The sequence below is a fragment of the Cygnus atratus genome, chromosome 3 (assembly GCF_013377495.2).
Source record: "Cygnus atratus isolate AKBS03 ecotype Queensland, Australia chromosome 3, CAtr_DNAZoo_HiC_assembly, whole genome shotgun sequence".
Taxonomy (NCBI): Eukaryota; Metazoa; Chordata; class Aves; order Anseriformes; family Anatidae; genus Cygnus; species Cygnus atratus.
In genome coordinates, this window is record NC_066364.1 from 81924665 (window position 1) to 81947066 (window position 22402).

The 22402-nt window shown below is 40.7% G+C and overlaps 1 protein-coding gene across 2 annotated transcripts in view; it reads right to left on the reverse strand.

Annotated features, from left to right (window-relative positions):
- Window positions 1-143: 143 nt before the first annotated feature.
- GREM2 (gremlin 2, DAN family BMP antagonist) overlaps window positions 144-22402 on the reverse strand; it is a 40800-nt gene continuing 18541 nt past the window's right edge. The window contains exon 3 of one of the 2 annotated variants that reach the window (XM_035560796.2): window positions 144-3531. In XM_035560796.2, the coding sequence (XP_035416689.1) occupies window positions 3024-3531 (508 nt within the window). In that variant the 3' untranslated portion in view covers window positions 144-3023. The remainder of the gene's footprint in view (window positions 3532-22402) is intronic. The other variant, XM_035560805.2, reaches the window with a different exon arrangement.

The following is a 22402-nucleotide window of genomic DNA, read 5'->3' on the forward strand; positions in this document are numbered from 1 at the left end:
GAGACAGCCCTCCCTTGCTAGTTGTGGTGTAAGTGCTTCTTTCAAGGTCCGCAACAGGCATCTCTTCTGGCCACATGATGGCTCACTCATGTTTTCCTTCAAGATTATTTTGTAACTACCTTTTCCCTGGGTTGAAAACAAGCAAACAAACAAGCAAGCAATACACACTACCCTATACTTTGAGATCCATACAGTGTACTCCTTCAAGAGTTGATAGCAAGAGTTCAAACTCACCTATATCTTAACATAGATTTTTTTTTTCCTATGGGGTATGTTGGTGCCTATTACATAAGGATCTACCTGCATTTGAAGTAAAATCACTCAGGTTGAGATAATAGTTACTTCTCTTACCACAAATGATGTCAGCAGTTCAGCCAGTGATGGAGCTTTTGTTGCCCTCTTGTCAGTTAACCAAAAAAAGGCCAGAATTTGTACATGAATAAATGACTCCAGAATCTGCTATTAGTTTTTCTCTCTTCACTTGCAGGTACCTTTGCAGTGGAGCAGTGGGGTAGGGGACAAGGGGAACAGTAGCTAGGCTTTCCCAAGCTGTTAGGAAAATCCATTTACCTGCATTTAGTAGGGTCAAAAGGAAGCTGGAAAATACACTGATTAGAGAGTGGCTGGACACAAGGTGTTGAAGTAAAACCTGTACACCTGGATGACATATAACCCTATAGTAGCTTTATTATTTAATCTATAATTTAATAGTAGACCTATAAAATAATTACATTATACTTATAGCATTTCTTCATTTTTGTTTTCATTTATAAAACAAGAATTAAATACAGTTTTAACCATTACAAGCTCAACTCAATTTTTACATAAACACAGCTCCTAGAAGGAGCTTTAAGCTGCAGCATATTCATATTGCAATCTGGTGAAAAAAACAGGCAGGGCATAGCTTAAAGATTCTTGCACATTTTTCCTAACTGAAGTCACTAGGGTGTTTTTCTCTCTCCAGTCCAAAATGCCTGACTTTCAGTTCATTTCTTTCAAGTGGAGACTGAGATCCCTGGAGTCATAACAGATTACAGCTATTGCCACCTTCCCCCACACCCTCATTGATACTATCAAGCCTAGAATGAACATTGCCTGTTTGGTGGCTGGCAGCATCTGGCATAACTCTGGCAGCATCGCAGTGACAGCCTCTAAAGCAACCCAGTGTGAAGGGTCTCCCTGTGCACTTCTGAACGATCACAGCAGAAAACCTATGGCTGTTAACCTAACAGGGCTACATACTTGACCAACCTCATCCTGCCTGTGCCAATCCCCATAAACCGCTTGGTGAGCTCTTGTGGAGCTCAGTCCCAAAAGCCTCTTAGAGCAGCCTGTCTCGCATAATGTGGCACTGAACTCTTTGGCTGGCCAGATGCCTAAACATGTTAACCCCTTGAAGTGGCTGCATGTAAAGAGACTGGCAGGAAAGAGTTCTCACAGCAAGCTGGTTTCAGTAGACACAGATGCTGAACCCTAATTCATGCATCAGGGAGCCAACTTGTCATTTTTAATTTGTAAGCTTCAGATGATTGAGCATGCATAGGCTTTGGTTTGGGGAAAGGGGCTGGTTTGTTTTTAGACATCTTAGGATTTTAATGCAGCTGGTACTAATACAGATCAGAACTGGAACAAACAGGATATACAGGACATGCTAAACTCCACCAACTGAATAACAACATAGTATGATCAAAATGAACTGCAAGTGTTCACCAACACTTGATTATGTAGAACTCAAAAGCACAGTGGACCACCAGAGCTGTAGTGATTACTGCTGACTCTCTCCCTGTTCATACAGCTGTGACCCATTCCCGCAGCACTGACTGATGGGTCTGTCCTTCAACCCTAAAATGTTAGCATGGTTTCCAGTCATGGGAGAGGTGCCACTCCCAACACCTGATGACACTAACGCATAAGGCCGCTTTTGTATTCGGACCAGCAATGACCGAATTTTGTTCTTTGTGCAACAGTGCTTTTATACCTTAAGTGAAACACTGTTAGTGTTCTCAGCTCCTCTCCCACTACCCATCCACCTTTCCCAGTCTGAGCAGGCATAAATATAAGGTAATAAATGGATGTTGTCCTTTTGAAGTAAGAAACACACACATATATAACACACAAAACCTACTAAAAGCCTAGTTAAAACGTTCATTTTAAGCCAGGCAGCTGACCTAGCAAGCAAATCTCTTACTCAACACATTTTAATCTCTGGCATATTCTGCCACAAGAAAAATATACATGGCTAGGTCTATAATACTTTAAACAGCTGTTTACTATAACTAGGTTACAAAACAAACACTGCTGCAGAGACCACATGTTCAGTGTATTCCAGCCACAGCAGCATAAGAATCCATCTTCAATCTGCTGATGTGATCATGGTGGCTGACCTGATGCTTCGCCCTCTCCCTTCCAGTTCTCATCTGCAGTTCAGACTACAAGCCCTGAACAGTTTGTCATTGCACAATTAAAGCTGTCTTAAGAAGCTGATCCTCATCAGAGGGTCTCACTTTCTTTCCGCGTGTTACTCCTTGCTACTCTCCTTGTCTGCATCACCCGGTTCTGGGCCGCACCCCAGCACATCAGAGTGCAGCAAGCTCTGGACCAACGCACCAGGAAGGCGTTCTCTTCTCGTGGAAGGGACTGGAGTGTAGGGCAGGGGGCTTTACTCCACACAGTGGAAACATTTAATGCTGGATTCAGCCAACTGGTCACTTAGATGATCAATCCCAACTTCTGGGAGCCTGCTCCACTCCGGAAGGTTCAACCGCCAGATGATATTGGACATATGCTGAAACTTTATGGTGAAGTGCATAACACAGCCCATTAAAAAGCTTTATTCCAGTAGGCAAGTGACAAGGAGCCTTTCCTTGCTGGAGAGATGCCTTCTGAAAGAAAACAAACAAACAAAAAAGAAAACAAAAAAAAAGGAAAAAACAAACCAAGAAGAGACAGTCTGCCCAACAGGAAAGGAGAGGCAGCAGTAAGTCTGGCGGAGACAACACCAATTAGTAGCTACACGCCTGCTCTCACAATTTGCCCGAGTTGTTCAAATTCACAGACATGCAGCGGCACTGCTTCACCTTCTGAATTTTCTTGAGTCGGAAAGGTGGGTCCAGCTCAGGGCACTCCAGCTGCACTGTCGAAGAGGTGACCTTATGTGGCTTGCAGAAAGCACAGGACTGGAAGGACTCCTCCTCCTTTTTCACGTGCCGCGGTATGTAGAAGGAGTTGCACTGCCCATAGCAGAAGCGGTTGATGATGGTGCGGCTTATACAGCCCTCCTCGCTGACAGTCTGCCGCAGGGGCTGCGTTTTGCACCAGTCACTCTTGAGGTACTTCCTCTCAGTGACCACAAGCGCCTCCTGGCTGGAGGCCAGCACCTCCTTGTTCAGCTGCTGCCTCCTCTCCGAGTTGTTGCTGCTGCTGTCTTTGTATGGGGATGGGATGGCTCCCGCAGGGCGGTTTTTCCTGGTGTCTGTTAGTCTAACCAGCGCTGCCATCAGGAAGACCGACAAGGCAAATTTCCAAATCATCCTGCAACAGCAATACAAGTAGCTGTTAGAAGAGACACAGTTTCAAACCAGAAGATTGTAATGGAGTTTTAACTTTACACGTGCTGTTAGAAGAAATTGAGACCTTACTGCCTTTGCAATCTCACCACTTTTCCTAGGAGATTAGGGGTATATTCTAGGGTGAATATCTATCACAAAGAGGCCAGGCCCTGTTGAAAGTCACAGCACTCCTCCCCTCTCCAAGCTTCCAGCTACTCTCTTTCCCCCATAGGGAAGCTGCTGCTTTCATCACTGAACCAGTGATTTTACAGAAGCTTCAGCAAGAAAGGTTTCCTCCTTTTCTGTGAAATCCTGGGCCAAAGAGCTGGGCAAACTCCTGGCTAGTGAAGGCTCAGGAGACTCCTGCCAATACTGTGACAGCTCATTTGTGGATGGCTGTGGAGAGGAGAAGGGAATACCAGGTTACATGAGGTGAACTCCCGTCTGCCTGTTCAACCCTGGAGTCCCTATCTAGACAAGTTCCATGCCGAAGGAGTGAAAGGTGTCCAAAAGCATAGTTTTGTTATTTCAAATTGCTTCTGAAATGTTTTGGGGATTAAGGCTCTTACAGCCTTGCGTTTGCTGTCTTTGTGGGAGGCCGAAAACTTGATGGATTTGCTATTGCAACAGGAGGAAATGCTTAAACACAACTTTGAGGACTTCATTACTGCAAGGCCTCCTAGGCAAATAGCTTAAGAAGGTTTGTAAACAGGGGAGAATTCAATATTTACTTTAGATGTTAAGGAATAGGTTAGAGAATAAGCCAGTTGTTAACTTAAAATAATAAGCCAGTTGGCAAAAATATTTTTTCCTATGGTTGTCTATTAGAATTTCTTGTTCTGCAGAGCATCTCTTACCAGCTCCTAGATTTTCATCAACAACTTGTCCAATTCAGTTTAGTAGTGTGTTTAAATCTGCTTCCATGATATCAGAGTAGAAGTACTAAATTTCCTCATCAAGCCAATGCTCACCAATGAACTGTCACAGCTCATTTGACAGTTTATTTAATTTTGTTCTCTCAGGGAAGGGAGGGAAGAGTATTTCTAGGGGGCCAGAAATGGGTGCAGCTCAGAAGCTTCCAGTTCAGAGGTAAGGACACTTCAAGTCTTTCTAAAAGACCTTTGCTCTTAACGGACTGTATTTTTGTAATAGTGTATAGATGAAAGAGTCATCCGTCTCTTCCCAGTAAAGCTTCAAACCCTTCCAAGTAATGCTTTTTTTTTTTTTTTCCTTCAGTGTGATGCCAAGACAGCAAATACCATCACTCCAATAAATATAGATGAGATGTTGTATAGGTAGTCCTAACATAAAAACATGCTATTTTCCTAACAAAGACACCAACAGATGAAAAATGTGTTTACGGTGAAGACCTAAGAGAAGACTGCCACAGCAATAACAAATACTTCTCACCCTACAAAGCAGACTTAACATGTAGTTAACCTCTGGAGAGATAAAGAGAAGGAACTACTATAGCAGAGTAGGTAAGGCAACATCTTTTAGGTAATCTTCTAAGTTTACAAGATCTCAATGTCAGTTTTTGACTAAAATTTAAGGGGAGAAGTTGGAAGTGCTAAAGGAAATGAAAGTGCTAATCCTACTGCTGAGAGTGGAGAATGCTCTGATGCAGACCTAAAATTTCACCAGATTGCACGCTTGAAACAGAATCACCTTTCAATAGAAACAAGTGTTTCTAAAACTCAAAAAAGCTCATTCATCTGTAAGTATGCCAGGTGCCTGCTGACATCCATGGTAGTCATGGGCACTTTAAATCAGTGGCCTATTTTTGCACTGCTTAGCATTCAGCACACAAGGTCCAGAAGGTTTGTCCAGATTCTTTAAATGAATCAAGACCAGACTTGGCTTTGTTCACAGGTATTGTTGCCAAGACCATTGGATGTCAACCCCCACAGCCAGGCCAAAATCTAATCAGGTAATTAGTTTCAGTTGAATATAGTGTTCCACGCTTCCTCTCAAATTGTTCTCATGTTATTCTGTACTGATGGCTGCATTTCAGTAGTAGATAAAACAACTGATGCCCATTGCTTTTGTTTTATGTATAAAGGGAAGGGGAAAAAAAACGGGTATTACAAGACTACATCTTCTAGAAAAAGACAGAGGAGAGCTCTCCACAAGGTGTCTTATGCCAGCACTCCTCTGACATACTCTTCTACTTTTCTTTTAAATGCAAGAACACAAAGTAATTATACTAACTCTACTGTCCTTCAGGGAGGGAGTTTGGCCCTTTTCAGCGGGGATATCACCTCTCCAGTTTCATTTCTCTTATTCTGATGGGGAAGAGAAAAGTATAGGTCTAGAGAAACATCAAAAGGAGATATGCTTTCCCCAACCCCTTTCTTTGTGAAACCCTGTCTTACCACAACCACCCGTTACCATCGCAAAATGGAAGTTAAAACAACTTCCCTTTCATGTCACGGATTCCTACACAGGAATTTTGTAAAGCTGGCAGACAGCTAACAAAGTCTATAATGTAGAGAAACATTATAATAGCTTTATAATTTCTGAAACAGTTTTATGTGGGCATGGAAAGCCATCCAACAGAATAAGTAAGATTTATTCAGTAAGTCTATGTTTACAACTCATAAAGCATTATTAATCAAAGCCACTATTGTATGGTTATAAATCAAACACTACAGTGCATGTTAACAAGAACTTCTACAGACAGGTAGGAATGCAACACCTAGTTCTGTCACTGATCCCACTCAAACCTGAACCCTCAAATATGTAAAGGGAGTTTATTACTCTATTTTACACTAGCAGGTCAAATGTGTATCATGTCAGATCATGGAATTTCTAATCACAGGGTTGCCCCTGACAAGCTGGTAAATCACGCCTTCCTAAACCCTGGCACACAAGCCAGTAAGGGTGCAAACAAGGTCACCTGGTGCCAGCAACATGCCATGGACTACCTACGTTTTAGGTAATTACATGCAAAGAGAAGAGAAACTTTGCTGTTCTCATAAAAACAGATCATTGTGGTAAACTACGCCTGAATGCAAAGCAACATGGTGAATGCTGCCTGTCTGCACACAGAGCAGAATGAGAAGAAACAAAATATAAGTGAGAAGACTCCAGCTTCTGGCAAGAACAGAGCAGTTCTGTCCTGCTTGGATATCAAAGAATTACCTGGCATGTGGTCTCAAGTGTTGAAAACCGCTAAAACTTGTGCAAATGACAGCCTGGGTCTATGAATCCCACTGCACTGAGGAGCTCCCCATGGCAGGGATGATGGAAGCTCCTATGTGACAGTTTTCAGCTTCTTTAGGAGTTTGTGCCAGCTGCTGCAACTCCCCACCCCAACCCATTTTTTCAATGTGTGAACTGGTGCAGAAAATAACCTTACACTAGACACAAAACAGGGCCTGGCTGCCTTTGCTTTTCGCAGGTTAAGTTTTCACCTCTTTTAGATACAGAAATCAGCTTCAAGTATGTGTTCATAAGCTCATGAAACCTGTCATGCTGGAGCTGTGCTATCACGTACCCAGGAGCGTAAAAAGACTTTGGCCAAGGAAACAGGAACAACAAGATCCAGCTCTGTAATCCAAAGAGGTCAGGGCACTCAGCTAGGAGGGGAAGACCCAGGATTGCTGTGTCTGCCTTAGCTTTATTTCTTGTTTGTATCCAATTACTGTGTAACATAAAATATCTACCAAGTCAGGCTCCCTCCTGCATACCGACCTTATGGTCCTATAACTCATGCATTCTTGAAAGCAGTCCAGCTCTGGAGCTGGACAGGCAGTAGTGTAACCCCCAAAATAGCCCATCGTTTTGTGGTTAGGGCACTTCTCTGGGAATTGGAGTAATGGCTTTGACCTCAGAATTCAAGTGCATCATTTTGGAGAAGTCCACCAACACAACTGGGAGCTATCCTCCAAAAGACAGGAAAGTAGGTAATGACAGTGCCCATCTGTGCCAAGTGACTGCTCCGGTGCTTCCTCTAGTTTTCAAGCACGTGACTTCACTTTCTGAGCTCAGGATGCAGTTTCTGACTATTTCTGAATTCCGATTTCTTAGAACAGCCTGCTTCAGGATTGATCTTCAGGTGGAGAGAAAGAGAGAGGGACATAACTAGAAGATTGCTGTGGTATCTTCCATTAACTGCTCAGGAAAACTGCAACCGTGAGACCTATTTGCTTGTTTCAGCATGTAACACCTACTCTTGTCTTTATCAGTATGCCTGGAAGCATTGAGCTCTCTGATAAAACTGTAAATACATACATGGAAGAAGACTTAGTACTATAAACGTATTCTACAGCCATCAAAAGCACTGTATGAGATAATGGGAAGAACGACAGAAATACGAAAAACACAAATTCAGATATGCTTCATTTTTTGAAAACTTTGAATTTCATTCATAGCAGAAGAGTTTCCCTTGGAAAATGGTTATTTCTCTTCAACTAGCAGCAAAAGGCAGGCAATATAGCCTAGATTAAATCAGGTACAGTTCTGTGGCATGATATATATACACAGTCATGTTTGATCCCCTGCATCATTCTTTTCCATCCTGCAAGCTTCACAGATACAAGATCTTTCCTTTGGGACTGGCTATTCAGCTGACTCTGGGAAACTATTACCAAAACTTTTTTGACTCCCCACTTACTTTCTTATTAGACCTAGTCAAAAATAAAAAATAAAAAATTTTACAAAACAGCCATATGTATATTAATGTAAGAACATGGTGTACATGGTCAGTACTCAGCATTTAAGACGGGACACAAGAAGTGTTCCTTGAAAACAAGTCAGGCAGTAACTTTTCAGAGAACTAGGACTTGGCTTTAATGACATATGTGGGAAGCCAGGAAATATCAGATTCTCTACCAGGAAGCCAAAAATGCTATTTATTTAATTTATTAATGGTCAAGCATGATTCTAATGGTAAATTGCTCAAAGACTACACCAATCAAGCAGTTTTGTGCAAGGGAGGCATTTGGTGCTAGCTTCTTCCTTTTCAGTATCCTTCAGAAACTGCTGATCATGTGTCTCAAAAAACAACAGCAATAACGGAACACTGTATTATATCTTTCTTTTTGCAGAAGCATGGACCTCTTAATGAATGATTCCGCCATTAATAGATTCTCATGATTAAATTGCTAAGACTGAGGCCAGCCACAACAAAAGAACATGTAGGAGGCAGGAAAAAAAAACAACTCAGAAAACCCAGTACTGCAGCTATAATGTGTTATTCAGATACTTAGAGAAAAAAATTACTTCGTTTTAGCAGTAAAGAAGATCTACCATGTACTAGGAATACTTTTAAAGCATCACTTTAAACACCACTGCACGCAATACCAAAGGGGATGACTGTTTAAAAAAACAATAATTAATGCCATTACAGGCAGAAGTTTTTCCATTCTTGCCCTCTAAGAACCTTCTACAGTGATCTGAGAGAAAGCAGTTTTATTGCATGGCAACCCGAGCAGTAATGGTAGAAGGAGAAAACTTTTTTTTTTTTTTTTTCAGACATCATGAACTTCTTGCATGCTCACTAGCTGGCTTGGATGAAGGATCTTCTCTCTCTCCATCCTTCTGTCTCCCTCCCACCAACACCTCTCTGTCAGTGAGGCCCATGCAAACCTACAGGCAATGCCACAAAGCTGTGAATGAAACAGGAGAGGTCTGCCCATAAGCTGGATGTCTCGGGAACCTTACTGTTCTAGCCAGACTCTTGTTCTGTTTCTGAAACGGTACGGAAGAGTTTCAAAGATGTATGGCTGCATCCCTCAGAAGAGGTTGGCATTTCCCCCATGATGTTAGAACTTAGACATTCTCCTTGTCAAGACAGTTCCTGAAGGTGTTGAATTTAAAGCTATGAAAAATAGAGCATATACACAGATAAAACCAAAGTACATAGAACAAATATATTGATGGGGCCAGTCTATGCTAAGCTAAAGCTAGTTAAAAAAACAGAGATGATGTTACTTCACACTAATTTCAGCTCTCACTATAAATTTTCTACAACCAGGAGTTTTATCTTGAATTTTCCCCAAAGAGGCTGGGAGTGTAGAAGAATTCCTGGTGCATGCACACAAATATAAGAGGAATCAAGGACTCAAACAATTGTTCCTGTCATGTTCAGCCATGTTTAATATGTCAGGTATGTTATTTTTAGGATAGGAGTAATTATGAAGAAAATTAAAGGTAAGTTCACCTTTGGCACTAAAGCAAACTGGCTAGAATTGTATCTTTTCCTTCCCAGTTTGTCCCCTATCTTTCTTATCTACCTTTCTGCCACCAGAAATCCATGTTTATAACCGTGGTTTCCTTCTTTCAGGAACTTCAGACAAGCACATTTGAAACAGGTTTGAATGCAGCTGCTCATTTCATCAGAGTTAAGAGATCACATTACTCCCATGCTCCTCTTTGCACTGACATCCTGCCAGGAAGTATATTGATTTAAATATTGTATTACTGATCTATGGTGTTCATCTCTCCACAGGCTGAATCTTTCTTATCTTGCATAGCTTCTAAACCTGGGCTTCACTTTTTTATTTTTGTTTTTAATAGTATGAATATTGGAGAAATTCAGAAAATTTTCTCATTTTCCAAGCTAGGAGCTTGTGAGGACTGTCACTGCAAATTTCAATAGCCGAAATATCAGTTTTTTACATCTAAGATGTGACCTAGAATTCCAGAAGACTAAAGTGACAAAGAAAAAAATAGAAATATTGGTGAAACCAGCCCTGGTATTTTAATTTGAGATACATTCACTATTTTTCTATCCATGATATACACCAGTGCATACCAACAAAACACTTATATAATATATGCAATTCCTAAGGCAATTGTCCAGCTAGAAGAAAATATTGAAGGGAACTAGCTTCCAGTTTTGTTTTATTTTTAAGGTTGAATTTTACCCAAGTAATATAGTGAAGCAAGATGCTATCAACTTCAAAATGCCCTCTACTTATCAGCAACTAAGATTTGATTCCACAACTGCATCAGCATTTATCAGTTCTACACAGGCAAAAGCAAAATACAGATGAGGAAGAAAAGTGGCAAGAAATGTAAGTGTTAAATCATCCTATAATACTCAGGTAATGCAGCAATGCCATTTTTAGGGGGACCTGAATACACAGAGCTCAGACTGAATACTAACAGGTAACTGGACAAAGACTTTGGGGAATACTGTTATGATTAAAACTCCTAAATTTTGTTGCAATTTCAGTTTCAGGAACTTGTGGTTTTAGAGCCAACCACAGACAAATGTCTGCCTGGTGAGCACATGTGAATTGTCCCAAGCAGAGTGAGATGTCCTACTCAGAAGTGTCTGGGTAGTCATCAGTACTGGCAGCACATGCAACACTCAGGAAAAAAGGGAGAATGGGGGGAGGGAAAAACCCACAAAATAAAACCAGATTTCTGCTTGCTGTCCATGAGGTTGATTTTCTTTCTCCCAACCTGGTTTTGGAGAATGTTACAGTCAGGGGGTGGGAGGAATAAATAAAAGAAAACTCCTTAGATACAAAGAGAATAGCTTTTTGGAATGGACTGGAAGCTAGTTCTCCTCTGAATCTAAAAATGTGTCTTTTTTTTCAAGAGTGAACCAGGTCAAAAAGATGTTTGTTTTCCTTTTCAGTGTTCTCCAGCTTTTCATTGTAAGAACCCCAAATAGGCAAGTCATTTCTGTTTGGACATGAACATTTTGTCCAGCAAGCAATAACAGCCTACACTTAACTTTATTCTTCTGTGCAGAAGACAGCCGGTACACTCCCATTTGGCAGTGTTTCATTCAGGAGCAAACAGCAGAATTCTGCCCTTGGGAGACTAAAAACTAAATCGGAAGGGAAGCGGTGGCTTGAGCAAACGTCTTCGTTTGTGACTATCCCTCAGCCTGCTGGAAAAGAGGATAGTCAACACAAGAATGGGGAAAGTTCAGCATTTAAATACAATAGCTCATTTCATTCCTTCCTCGCTGGAGAATCGATACTACAAAAGACTATTTTGCAATGAGTAGTCTCCATTATATTTTTGTTGTTTGCATTACAACAGAACATAGAAATCTCATCCAAGACCAGAGCCTGACTAAGAAGCATAACCTCAGAATGTTTGTAAACTAACTTGGTGAACAACATATGGTGGGACCAGAATAGAGCACAGAGGGGAAGTGAGTTACCGGATGTCCGAAATTAACTGGGAGTGGACAGTTTACAAGGTCTTTTAATCACACCGTATGGCACCAATACTATTCTTTTTGCTGATCAGTCCAGATTTGTTACCCTTAGGCAAGCATTTCTTTAAAGACATAATACTTTTCTATATGAAAGTGGTTCTACGTGAAAATGTCCTATGCAGTTTCCCTGAAATTTGTTAGAACAGAGTTTGTGTTAGGAGTTTTATTGCTTTGTAGCTTCAAATAATGCCCTATTTCCAGATCACAAAGCTCATTTCTCCCTCACAATAAGGGAGAAAACCATTAGTCTTCAATATACATGTATTACTGTATTTGTACCGTTCTCAGAAGAGGGCATCTGAGAGCACAGAGATCTGTTCTAGAAAAATATTGAGGCCTCTACCTTAAAGCACCATAAAAGTGCTCGTACGTTTCTGCTTGCTTCTCCTTAGGGACACGGAAATGTAATTCCGTCTAAAAATCAATAGGTGGCACGTAATCTTGTATATTCAAAACACTACACTAATCAACAGAGAATTATCATCTACATTTTTTCCATGTTTTTTGGTAAATTCAATTATTTGCATTCTGTCACGCTCTCTATATTTTAGACATTATCCGCAGTTGCTGCATTATGACTTTTACATAGTTGCGTTCATGTTTGAAAAATCTAAAATATTACTTATGGTCTAATATTTATATTAAAAATTTTAGTGAGCCAATATCCTGTTTATAGAGCTGAAACACATAGATGACTCAAGAATTGCTCGTATCTCAATATACTATGGGCTACCCTTTTTATTAGGTAGTATACAAATTCCCCCCCCAACCACAAAATTTCATCTATGTATCCCACAATTTTCCAATATGCCACCTGCAAGAAACACTGAAGCTCAATTTTCATAAAGTTCTCATAAAAAAATAGCATTGATTTGTTGCTTAGTTTTTCATTTACATTTATCTCTGATTAAATTTGCCTGACAAAACATCGTTTCTGCTGACTAAACCTTACAACAGTTCTGGGAACAGAGTGCAGAAGACCTACGGTAATGAACAAATTAAACAACTATCAAGCCAATGTTAACCCCAGCCAGGCAAACATGTAACTAAGTGCCTTACCAGAATGATTAGCTTCACAGAACAGCATTTTTCTCCTCAATTATGCTGAATTTAGAGAATCCCCCATTTTTTTAGTCTTTTCTTAATGAGCAACATGAATTATACATCTGGCAATTCCTCACAGTTACATTTTTTAATCCACTGGTCCAATTTCAAACAACTTTGACAACAAGGCAGTTTTGAAACATCCATTGCAGTGCACTGTGTTTTTTCCTAGGTGTACAGGAAGGCACAAAAGTTATTTCAGGCAAGAGGAGGGTCAGACAAGTCAAGGATATCATTGTTTGGTACCGTTAGAGGCGTGAGTAGTAAAGACGATGTTTAGAGTTACCGTAGTGGACTGGCAAACCAAACACGTCCATAGAAAATCAGAATTCATGAGTTCTAATGTTCATGTGTAACACAAGACCCCTTGAAACAACAATAGGTCACCTCCAAGTTTTTACTACATTCTCTTGCTCAGTGTGTAAGCTGGCCCAATGGTGAAGAAAGTCTTATTTGCACCATGCATAGATGGAAGCCAGTCGAGAATGCTTCACTGCTGTAGACCATGCATGGTATTACCATTGAGTTGATCCTGTGATATCTTGGATCCCCTTTTGTTAACAAATTTACTTGGGGAGTTAGATATTTTCTTGTTTCCCTAAGGCCTCTGCCTGGCTTACTTTTACACTTATATTTTGTGGGTTAACTAATGGTCCACCAGAAACTCTGTTTAACTACTTTTGTTTCAAATGTTTAACTCAGTTGTTGGTGTTGGTGTCAGCAGTGTGCTCAGGTGGCCAAGAAGGCCAACAGCATCCTGGCCTGTATAAGAAGCAGTGTGGCCAGCAGGGCTAGGGAAGTGATTGTCCCCCTGTACTCGGCTCTGGTGAGGCCGCACCTCGAGTACTGTGTTCAGTTTTGGGCCCCTCGCTACAGGAAGCACATGGACGTGCTCGAGCGAGTCCAGAGAAGGGCGACCAAGCTGGTGAGGGGTCTGGAGAACGAGTCTTACGAGGAGCGGCTGAGAGAGCTGGGCTTGTTCAGTCTGGAGAAGAGGAGGCTCAGGGGCGACCTTATCGCTCTCTACAGTTACCTTAAAGGAGGCTGTAGGGAGGTGGGGGTTGGTCTGTTCTCCCACGTGTCTGGTGACAGGACGAGAGGGAATGGGCGAAAGTTGCGCCAGGGGAGGTTTAGGTTGGATGTTAGGAAGAACTTCTTTACCGAAAGGGTTATTAAGCATTGGAACGGGCTGCCCAGGGAGGTGGTGGAGTCACCATCCCTGGAGGTCTTTAAAAGACGTTTAGATGTAGAGCTTAGCGATATGGTTTAGTGGAGTACTTAGTGTTAGGTCGGAGGTTGGACTCGATGATCTTGAGGTCTCTTCCAACCTAGAAATCTGTGTCTGTGTCTGTGTCTGTTTTCTCTGAGAGGGAACCTGTTCACTCAAGATCACATATGAGAAAATTCAGGTACAAGACTGAAGTGCAGTTGAAATTTGTGAGGGCTTAGAAGGACAGAAACCACATATCCTGATGGTTGTTTGTGTATGCACGTTTGCAAGTCTATAAATTAAAATGAAATTTGGAGTTCAAAAACTTCAGAGTTATATGGCTTCTTGGCTATGGCAGTACATGTGTCAACTGATGTCTTGATGCAAAGTCCTCAATATGGAACCATTCTGACCCTTGTTTTCCAGTTATTTTGTTAACTAAAGGAATTTTCATTTATTTCACTACAATTCTATCAATATTTACAAATTGAAAGTAATGTTTACTACTGTCATAGCTGTCAGCTGGACCAAAAAAATAAATCACATCAGCAGATAATCAACTGCCAAAAGTACAAAAGTTATGAAGTGCTAAAGTCAGAAATACAAATAAAATTGTGATATTCATTATTAATATAAACATTGCTAAATACCTAAGTATTTCAATACCACTTTCTAGATACACTGGAAAATGTATAGTACACAGAACAAGACAAACTGCAGTTTATTCATAATTATTGGCAGTGTGAGTTGCTTAACCAGAAGCTGAACCTCCAGTGAAATACTGCAGAAAAGTTTACATCCAAATACTGGAAACTTACTCTGTCCCTCCCACTTCACACTGATGGCAACACGTGGCTGTCCCACATCTATGTTCTTGTGGCTTTGATTCATGCTCTGCTCAGTGATTCTTCTTCTGACATTGCCCTAAGAATTTAAATGTTTGTTCTGTCTGTATTCTGGTTTACAGACTTGACCCATTATTGAAAATGAAGTCTGTAATTCAATCATAGAAGGATTTGTTGCCATGCATAAACTGGGATTTTATATTTTATGACCTAGGCTTTGCAGAGCAACTGTCTTCCTACTCACCTCCCCCTCTCCTTGCCCATGACTAAATTATGGTTCTAATTGAAGCCTAGTATTATTCTATTTCTCTTCTTCTGCCGAGAGGAAGACCAGAGCTATCATTCTGAATGCACACCAAGCCACAGGAGCCTGGATGAGGTACTTTAATGACAGGTCCTCCTACACAGCACATTTGCAGTCTTTCTGCTAATTAATTTGATTTCCTTTGTCTAGACTAACATAATACAGCAAGTTATGCTTATTTACAGGAGGATTGTTAGCTTTTCAGTTCTCTTCAAATGAGGAAGAAAGAAGAGTCAATAGACTGGAATCTGGGGGAGACTGACTTTGTCCTTGACTATATCATTGCTTATGTTTTCACTTGACCAAGACTTTGTCTCTAGGAGAACCTGAGACAGTACTATCATCAGAGGAGAGACTATAATCAAAATCAGATATTGTCGGTATGTGCATGGCAAGGCAGTGGCAGTTACATAGAAGGGTTCTGTCTACTATGTACTGCAGTCATCAGCTGTCTTCCTGGCAATCACTTGGCATTTACTGTTCACAGCTCCTGACATCCACAGAGGGCTGAACAAACATATAATTAAAAACACACATGAGCTGGTTTCTTCAGACTCCCTTCAAAGAATAAAAGGAGATTCAGCAGTGTGCCACTGGACAAGTAAATCAGAGGCAAAACTAGTATCGGGATTTAAAGTAACAACTCAATATTTGGAACGAGAGACATTCATTCAGCCATCTTTACAATGATTGAAACTGTGAAGCTGGACAGAGTCTCAAAGCTGAGCTGTCATTCAAAAATTTGGGAAATGGACCGATGCATGACAAACAGATGAACTGACTTGGATATGAAAATTCAGTCTTTTGAATCAGGTCGGCAGATCCAGTTTTAATATCAGAAAGGAAAGTGTCAAGGACCCATATCATATAGATATCATGTGGAATGGAATGAGCGCACATATTTCTTAGTGATGGCAGGAAAGATGCTCCCTATGACAGATGAAGAAAGGAGGAAGCCTACAGAGAAAAATCACCAAACTTTTCTGCTCACAGACACACAAAAAAGGGCCAGAGCTCCCCTTCTGTAGCCAATTTCAGGATCATTTCTAACCTTGTAACCACAGTTGCATTTATCATTTTGCAGCATCAAAAAGGGGAAAGATTCCAACTTTGGGACCTTCTGGCTCAGAGATTTTTTTCTTTGGCTAATAGTAATTGCAGACATAAACACAAGTAAAAGATGAACAGCACCAACTGTTGATGAAGATGAACAAACCAACTTTTTTTTTTTTCACAATGTTTGACCATAAGCCATTCCCACTGTGTCACCGCTGTTAACGTTTGAATAATCTTCCATTACTCACTTTCAAGTTCATTAGAAGCAGACAAGTAAAAAGAAATCTAAATATTCTTTTCTTCGGCTCTTTCAGAAAGTTATTCTCAGAAATTTCAGGAAGGATCACAGAATGAGTTAACTAACATCTAGCCAGAAATTTAAATATAAGATGACAAGTTCCATTTCTCTTCCAGGTCTATCCAAGGCCTCTACTCTAGCTCTAACTTTGGCAGCACTTCTTTGAATCTAGAAGAGACAGATGACACCTCTGGTCACCTGTGATGACCTCATACTACTGTGTACAGGGAGAAAGATACCAATACTCCACTTCATGTCATTGCTTGATTTGATTGAGAGTTATGAGTTGTGCAAGTGAAGTGGCTAAGACAGATTCCCTTTGACACAATTACAGTATGCTATATATTAGCTAGCATTCCCATATGTGACAAGGAAATGCAAGACTCATTGTGAGGCTGAGGAATGAGTGATTAGAAAGTTTGGTCTTTTTTTTTTTCTTTCTTTCTTTCTTATTACAAAGCAGTCAGAGAATATGTTGTACATTATAGTCTAAAACATCTTACTAATCCTGCCACTTACTGCTGGTTCAAGAATTTACTTACTTCTTGCTGAAGCAACAAGGGAGAGTGATCAGCTGGTGATCAGCTGAAGGGGTTCAGCATGCTACTTGTAATGGTTCTCCTAGCACCAGCAAAAAATTGTGCCACCCTATCTGTAAACCAGTCAGTTGGCTCAGTAACTGAATGCGGTCTGCACCACTTGCCAGGGTGCATTTTAGTTGATCAGACCAAATAAGATCATCCCCGAAGTAAGATCATCCTAAGGAAAATCCATCACTCCATAGATTTGCTTTGCTTCCTAGTGAGTGATCATACACACAATTCACATAGTCATAAGTGAGTGATTTAGACCACAAGTACCAGCGACATTATCAAAATTGCTCTCTCATCCATGAACATGGCTTTATTCTAGACTTTTTCCTACGTGTTGGTTAAACAGAAGACTTACCAACCAAACTGTGTGTAATACGGGATCAAGAGGACTGGAATCTCAAGTAATACTGGATGGAAAACATTTTATGACACTATGAGACCTTGATATGATGAAAGGCTCTATCTTTGTGGTATACACAAATTGGAGAAAAAGTCAACTCTTCTGATCAGTGGCCTAGGTTTTCAATTCAGATCAGCTGAACTACCAGACTCTGACTTCATCCTTATGTTCCTTTTGAAGAAGGACAGCAAGTGAGAAAGAATTGGTTTTAAGATAATCTTGATGTAAAACTACTAAACTTTCAAAGGTCAAGAAGCCATTTCACAGAGTTAACATGAAACACCTTTTTGCCTCAGCAATGGTAAACCTCTAAAGATACTCATAAATAGAGCTAGGATGTTCAGCTGTTTTCAGTCTTAAGACACTGATATCTGTTCCTTGGGGCTGATGGGGGTGGTGGTGTGGAAATCATTTAAAGAAGAGTTTTGATCAACACTTCTGAAATCTTTCATTCCTGCTATGTAGAGAAAAGAAAAAATGAGAGGAAGAAAAGGGGAAAGGGGAAAGGGGAAAGGGGAGGTGGGGGAGGGGGAAAGGGGAGGTGGGGGAGGGGGAGGGGGAGGGGGAGGGGGAGGGGGAGGGGGAGGGGGAGGGAAAGGGAAAGGGAAAGGGAAAGGGAAAGGGAAAGGGAAAGGGAAAGGGAAAGGGAAAGGGAAAGGGAAAGGGAAAGGGAAAAGAATCAACTCTGAACCCTTACAGCCAGCTACCACAATTCATGGAGCATGATTGTCTTCAATGGGTCAAGAATAACCACAGCCCCATGGGATTTTTAATGCTTGTATTTTGAATTGAACCTCAGTAAAGAATTTGGTTTAGTAAAACAAGACTATGTTTCCTCTCTTCCCTTAGCTTCAGAACAATAAATACCTTTTCCTCTGAGTGACTAATTCAGCTGCCATACTTTTTTTTCCAACACAAAATTGCAGAGAAGCTCCGTGCAGATCAGACCAGTGATTTAAACAGCATAAGAATATGAATAATGTCAGAGAATAAAAGAGAAAGGGAGGAGCAATATGGAAAAACACTCTAAAAATTGCACCTATCAAAGACCAACTTAGCTCACCTGTCTAAACATTTGCTAACTCAGCAGAAAATGTATTTCTTGGAGGACACTGAGAAGCTCCTAATTAGCACAAAAACTGAGGAATACTAATTGCCACTTGGCAAAACTCTTGTCATTAAAAATACACGACACATTTGTGTGGGGGGGTTCGTTCGTTTTTTTTTTTCTCCCCACAATCAAATTATTGTTTTACAATGTGACATAAAAGGCTACATGAGAACAAGTGCACAATTTCATATCTATATCCTTGTTAGAAGGCTTAAGGGAAGGACTCTCAAGCTTATCTAAAAAGAAAAAAAAAAAAAGTTGTGAGAATTCATTATACCATACAGTTTAAGCAAAATATGAAATGGGATTAGAGAGCAGAACAGGAAAGCAAGCAAGACAGGCATATCTAAATTTATAGAAACAGACCTCAGAAAATAAGCTACTGTGTGAATTTGCAGCATAACTGTATAAAGACATAAAGAGTTCATCTAGATACCATGGTTTTAGCAAGGTCCTCTCTATGACTATTCTCCACCCCTCCCCCTGAAAAATAAATAAATAAATAAATAAATAAATAAATTTGCTTAAGACTGCTTGCCAAATCCATGACAAATCATCTAACAGAAACCAGAGATGAGATTTGGAGACACTTTAGAAATAGGTGACAGGGACATACATGTCACTTGAATCAACACAAGCAATACAGAAAACTCCTGTTCTCACACCTACAAAGCCTTCGGTTTCATTTTGGGCTACAACATTGCTAACATATCTATATACCAGTGCCTCTTCAGGGTGCGCAGATGTACTGCTGGGAAGGTGGCAAAGCCATCTGTTATGATTCACGCAGAAGGCAGACAAAGTTCAGGAGCCACACACAAGCTCCCTGGCTGTCCTGCTTTGTCAGGTGTATTTCACATGCATTTAACTGACACCACTGAGTAGAAGACGAACAGCATTAACTACTGCCAGACATCCAGAAATTCAGGCAGAGGGGGCACAGCTACTTATTTCTCACACAACCAGCTCTGCAACAAGATCTTCCCCATTTATGAATATAACCTCAGAATTTCAGTACCCACGTGAACCAGAAATAATTCAACTCACATCCTCCACACTGGGGGAATAAAAACTAAAAATTGCAGAAACAGGTAGAAGGAAAGAGCAGAGCACAATGAGCCATTACCCGTACTTTCTGCTAAAGCTGGATAATTAGGTAGGGAATAAAAATAAAACTCCTGGACCTAGAGGAATTTACAAAAATAGAGCCCACCACTATTTTTCTGTGATTAGTCTTTGTGATGTGGAGCATGAGGTCCTGGTTTAAGCTCCCTGAATTTTATCATTCTAACATATTAAAATAGCCATTTTTTCCCCAGTTTTCTGAATCTAAATGAAAATAATCACACACCTAAAGAATGAAAACCTATGCTTTTTTTCTCTTAATTTTACATTCCGATAATACTTCAGAACGTGAGTTCAAATACATATACTCAGCAGAACAGCACAACTCCACTTTCAAGTAAAGTAACAGCACAGAGAAAACCCTGTGTTTGACCTTGAGAAATAACCAAAACAGCGATTAATGTCAGCTGGATATATTTCTAATTGTAACCTGTGCCCCTTTGAGATAAAGCTTAAATCATCTCATGCTGTCATATCCAGTCCAGCTGGGGTGTAGTTTAATTAATTTAAACCGTGAGCCTTATAAGGTCCCTCTGCCCCTAGCCCCACTTGCACCACCTCCCCTCCACCCTCTCCTGCCTAGCACATAAGCATGCATGCATGCATACACACACACACACACACACTCTCTCCTCGGTCACTCTGTGCCAGTACTAACAACCAAGCAGCCACACAGTCAGCAAGATAAGTTCACTGATCCAGCTGACAACTTTTTTTTGTTGTTTTGCCGACTGGCTTTCCAGCTGCCTACAAGATCAGTAGCACCGCTGGGGCCCCTGTGCCAGGCTGCCTTCAACCAGCTGTGACACCACACCCTGATACTCCCTCCAAACTGGGGCCTGGGAATGCTGTCACCCAACCTACCTGTTTCAGGGTGGAGGAGGCTAAAGGAGCCGAAAGGGTGTGGCTGATAAACATGGCGTTGACTGACAGAGCTGCGTGCTTTTGACTTCTGTATGGGATACATGGTCTTTATATCTAAACAGCGTGGTGGTAGGACTACAGTCTGTACCACAGCAGTGTGAGGAAATAAAATGATAATAATAATAATAATAATAGAATGTGAAGATTATATCATCTCCCCTATGGGCTTCAGCTGTCTAACCACACTAATACCATTCCAGATGCCCAAGGACATCTAATGTGTTTGCACAGGCTGGCACATCAGAGACAGGCCCTAATGGAGATGCATAGTCCTCCACAGTGGCCATCTGAAGCCAGGTGATAAACGTAAGGTATTCAAATGGGCACAGGGCACAATTGCTGAGGCAAATGACTGTCTGCCAGAACCTCATTCTGCTGGAAAGGCACAAGGACTTGGTTTTTGCAGGTGTCAAACATTACAGCTCTTACGACTAGATTTCCAGAAGAGGTATGCACCATTTAACTCAGTTCCTCAATAGATATGGGATTCTTCAAAAGAGGATCTTGTATCTTATCTTGAAAATAAGCTCCGCAATTATAGTGTAAAACTAAATGTTAAAGATGGAAGAAGAAACATGTAGTCTAGCTGCTGCATTCTACTTTTTGACCTTTGAGTGTCTTACTTTGTAAGTTGAAAGGTTTCTTCCCCAAAGGCTTTGGAGTTCTAAGTGACTATACACAACCACTGGATAGACTGCATAGGAATAATCTACATGATATATGAAGTAATAAGGCTTTCTCCTTCACTCTTTCTCCATTAATCACCTGCCCTCCTCACCTTCCCTGCCCTAACACCACCCCTTGCTGGATTCTCCATGCCCAATCCAGAATCTACAATCTAAGGCTGGTGAGATGGCTCTTCTTCCTTTTTGTAAAGATGCTCCATATTCATGCAATTTGCACTTTGCAAAATTGAACACTCTTCAATTTAGAACAAAGAAAGAAAGAAAGAAACAGAAACAAACAACAACAACAAAATGTGGCTTCACAAAAGAAGTTAGAGGGAAATAGTTTTCCACTCTCTTTCCAGGTAACAGATGAGCTAAAAAAGCTCATGAGACTGAAGAAATCTGCTGGTTGATGACCTGGAAAAAAAATCTATAAGAACTTATAACACAATTTGAATGCAAACATTTGCCTAACCTCCCTTTCATAATAGAGCACCAGAACCATAACCGAAGTTGTTCACTTGTTCTGGTTATTGAATTTACAATGTGAATTCACATTTTGCCCTCATTGGGCAAAAGCATAAATTGTGCATGCAGATGACATGATAAGATATGGAATGAGGATCCTAATGTATGCACAAGGGAGACAAAAGACATGTTTTACAGGAGAATTCATTCAACAGAATGCTGAAACAGCATATGAGCAGTCAGTGTCTAAGATGAAGCCTTCAATGCCAAAGGGGCACCAGCTTGTATCTCTCTCATCTAGTCAAAGGCCACACATACCACAATGATAGGCCATCCAAAGGGCACAGAACATGTGCATTAAGCTTCTCTCCTGTCACTAAACAAAGGCATCTTGATTCTCCAAAAAAGGGAAGATTGTGTGTGCCACACAGGCTAATGTTTTTCAGCTAAAAATAGTTGGACATATGCATAAATATAATATACTCTAATGGTCAACAGAGTGGGCCAAGCTCTCGTACAGATATGAATTCACACCATTTTAGTAATTTACATTCTGATTA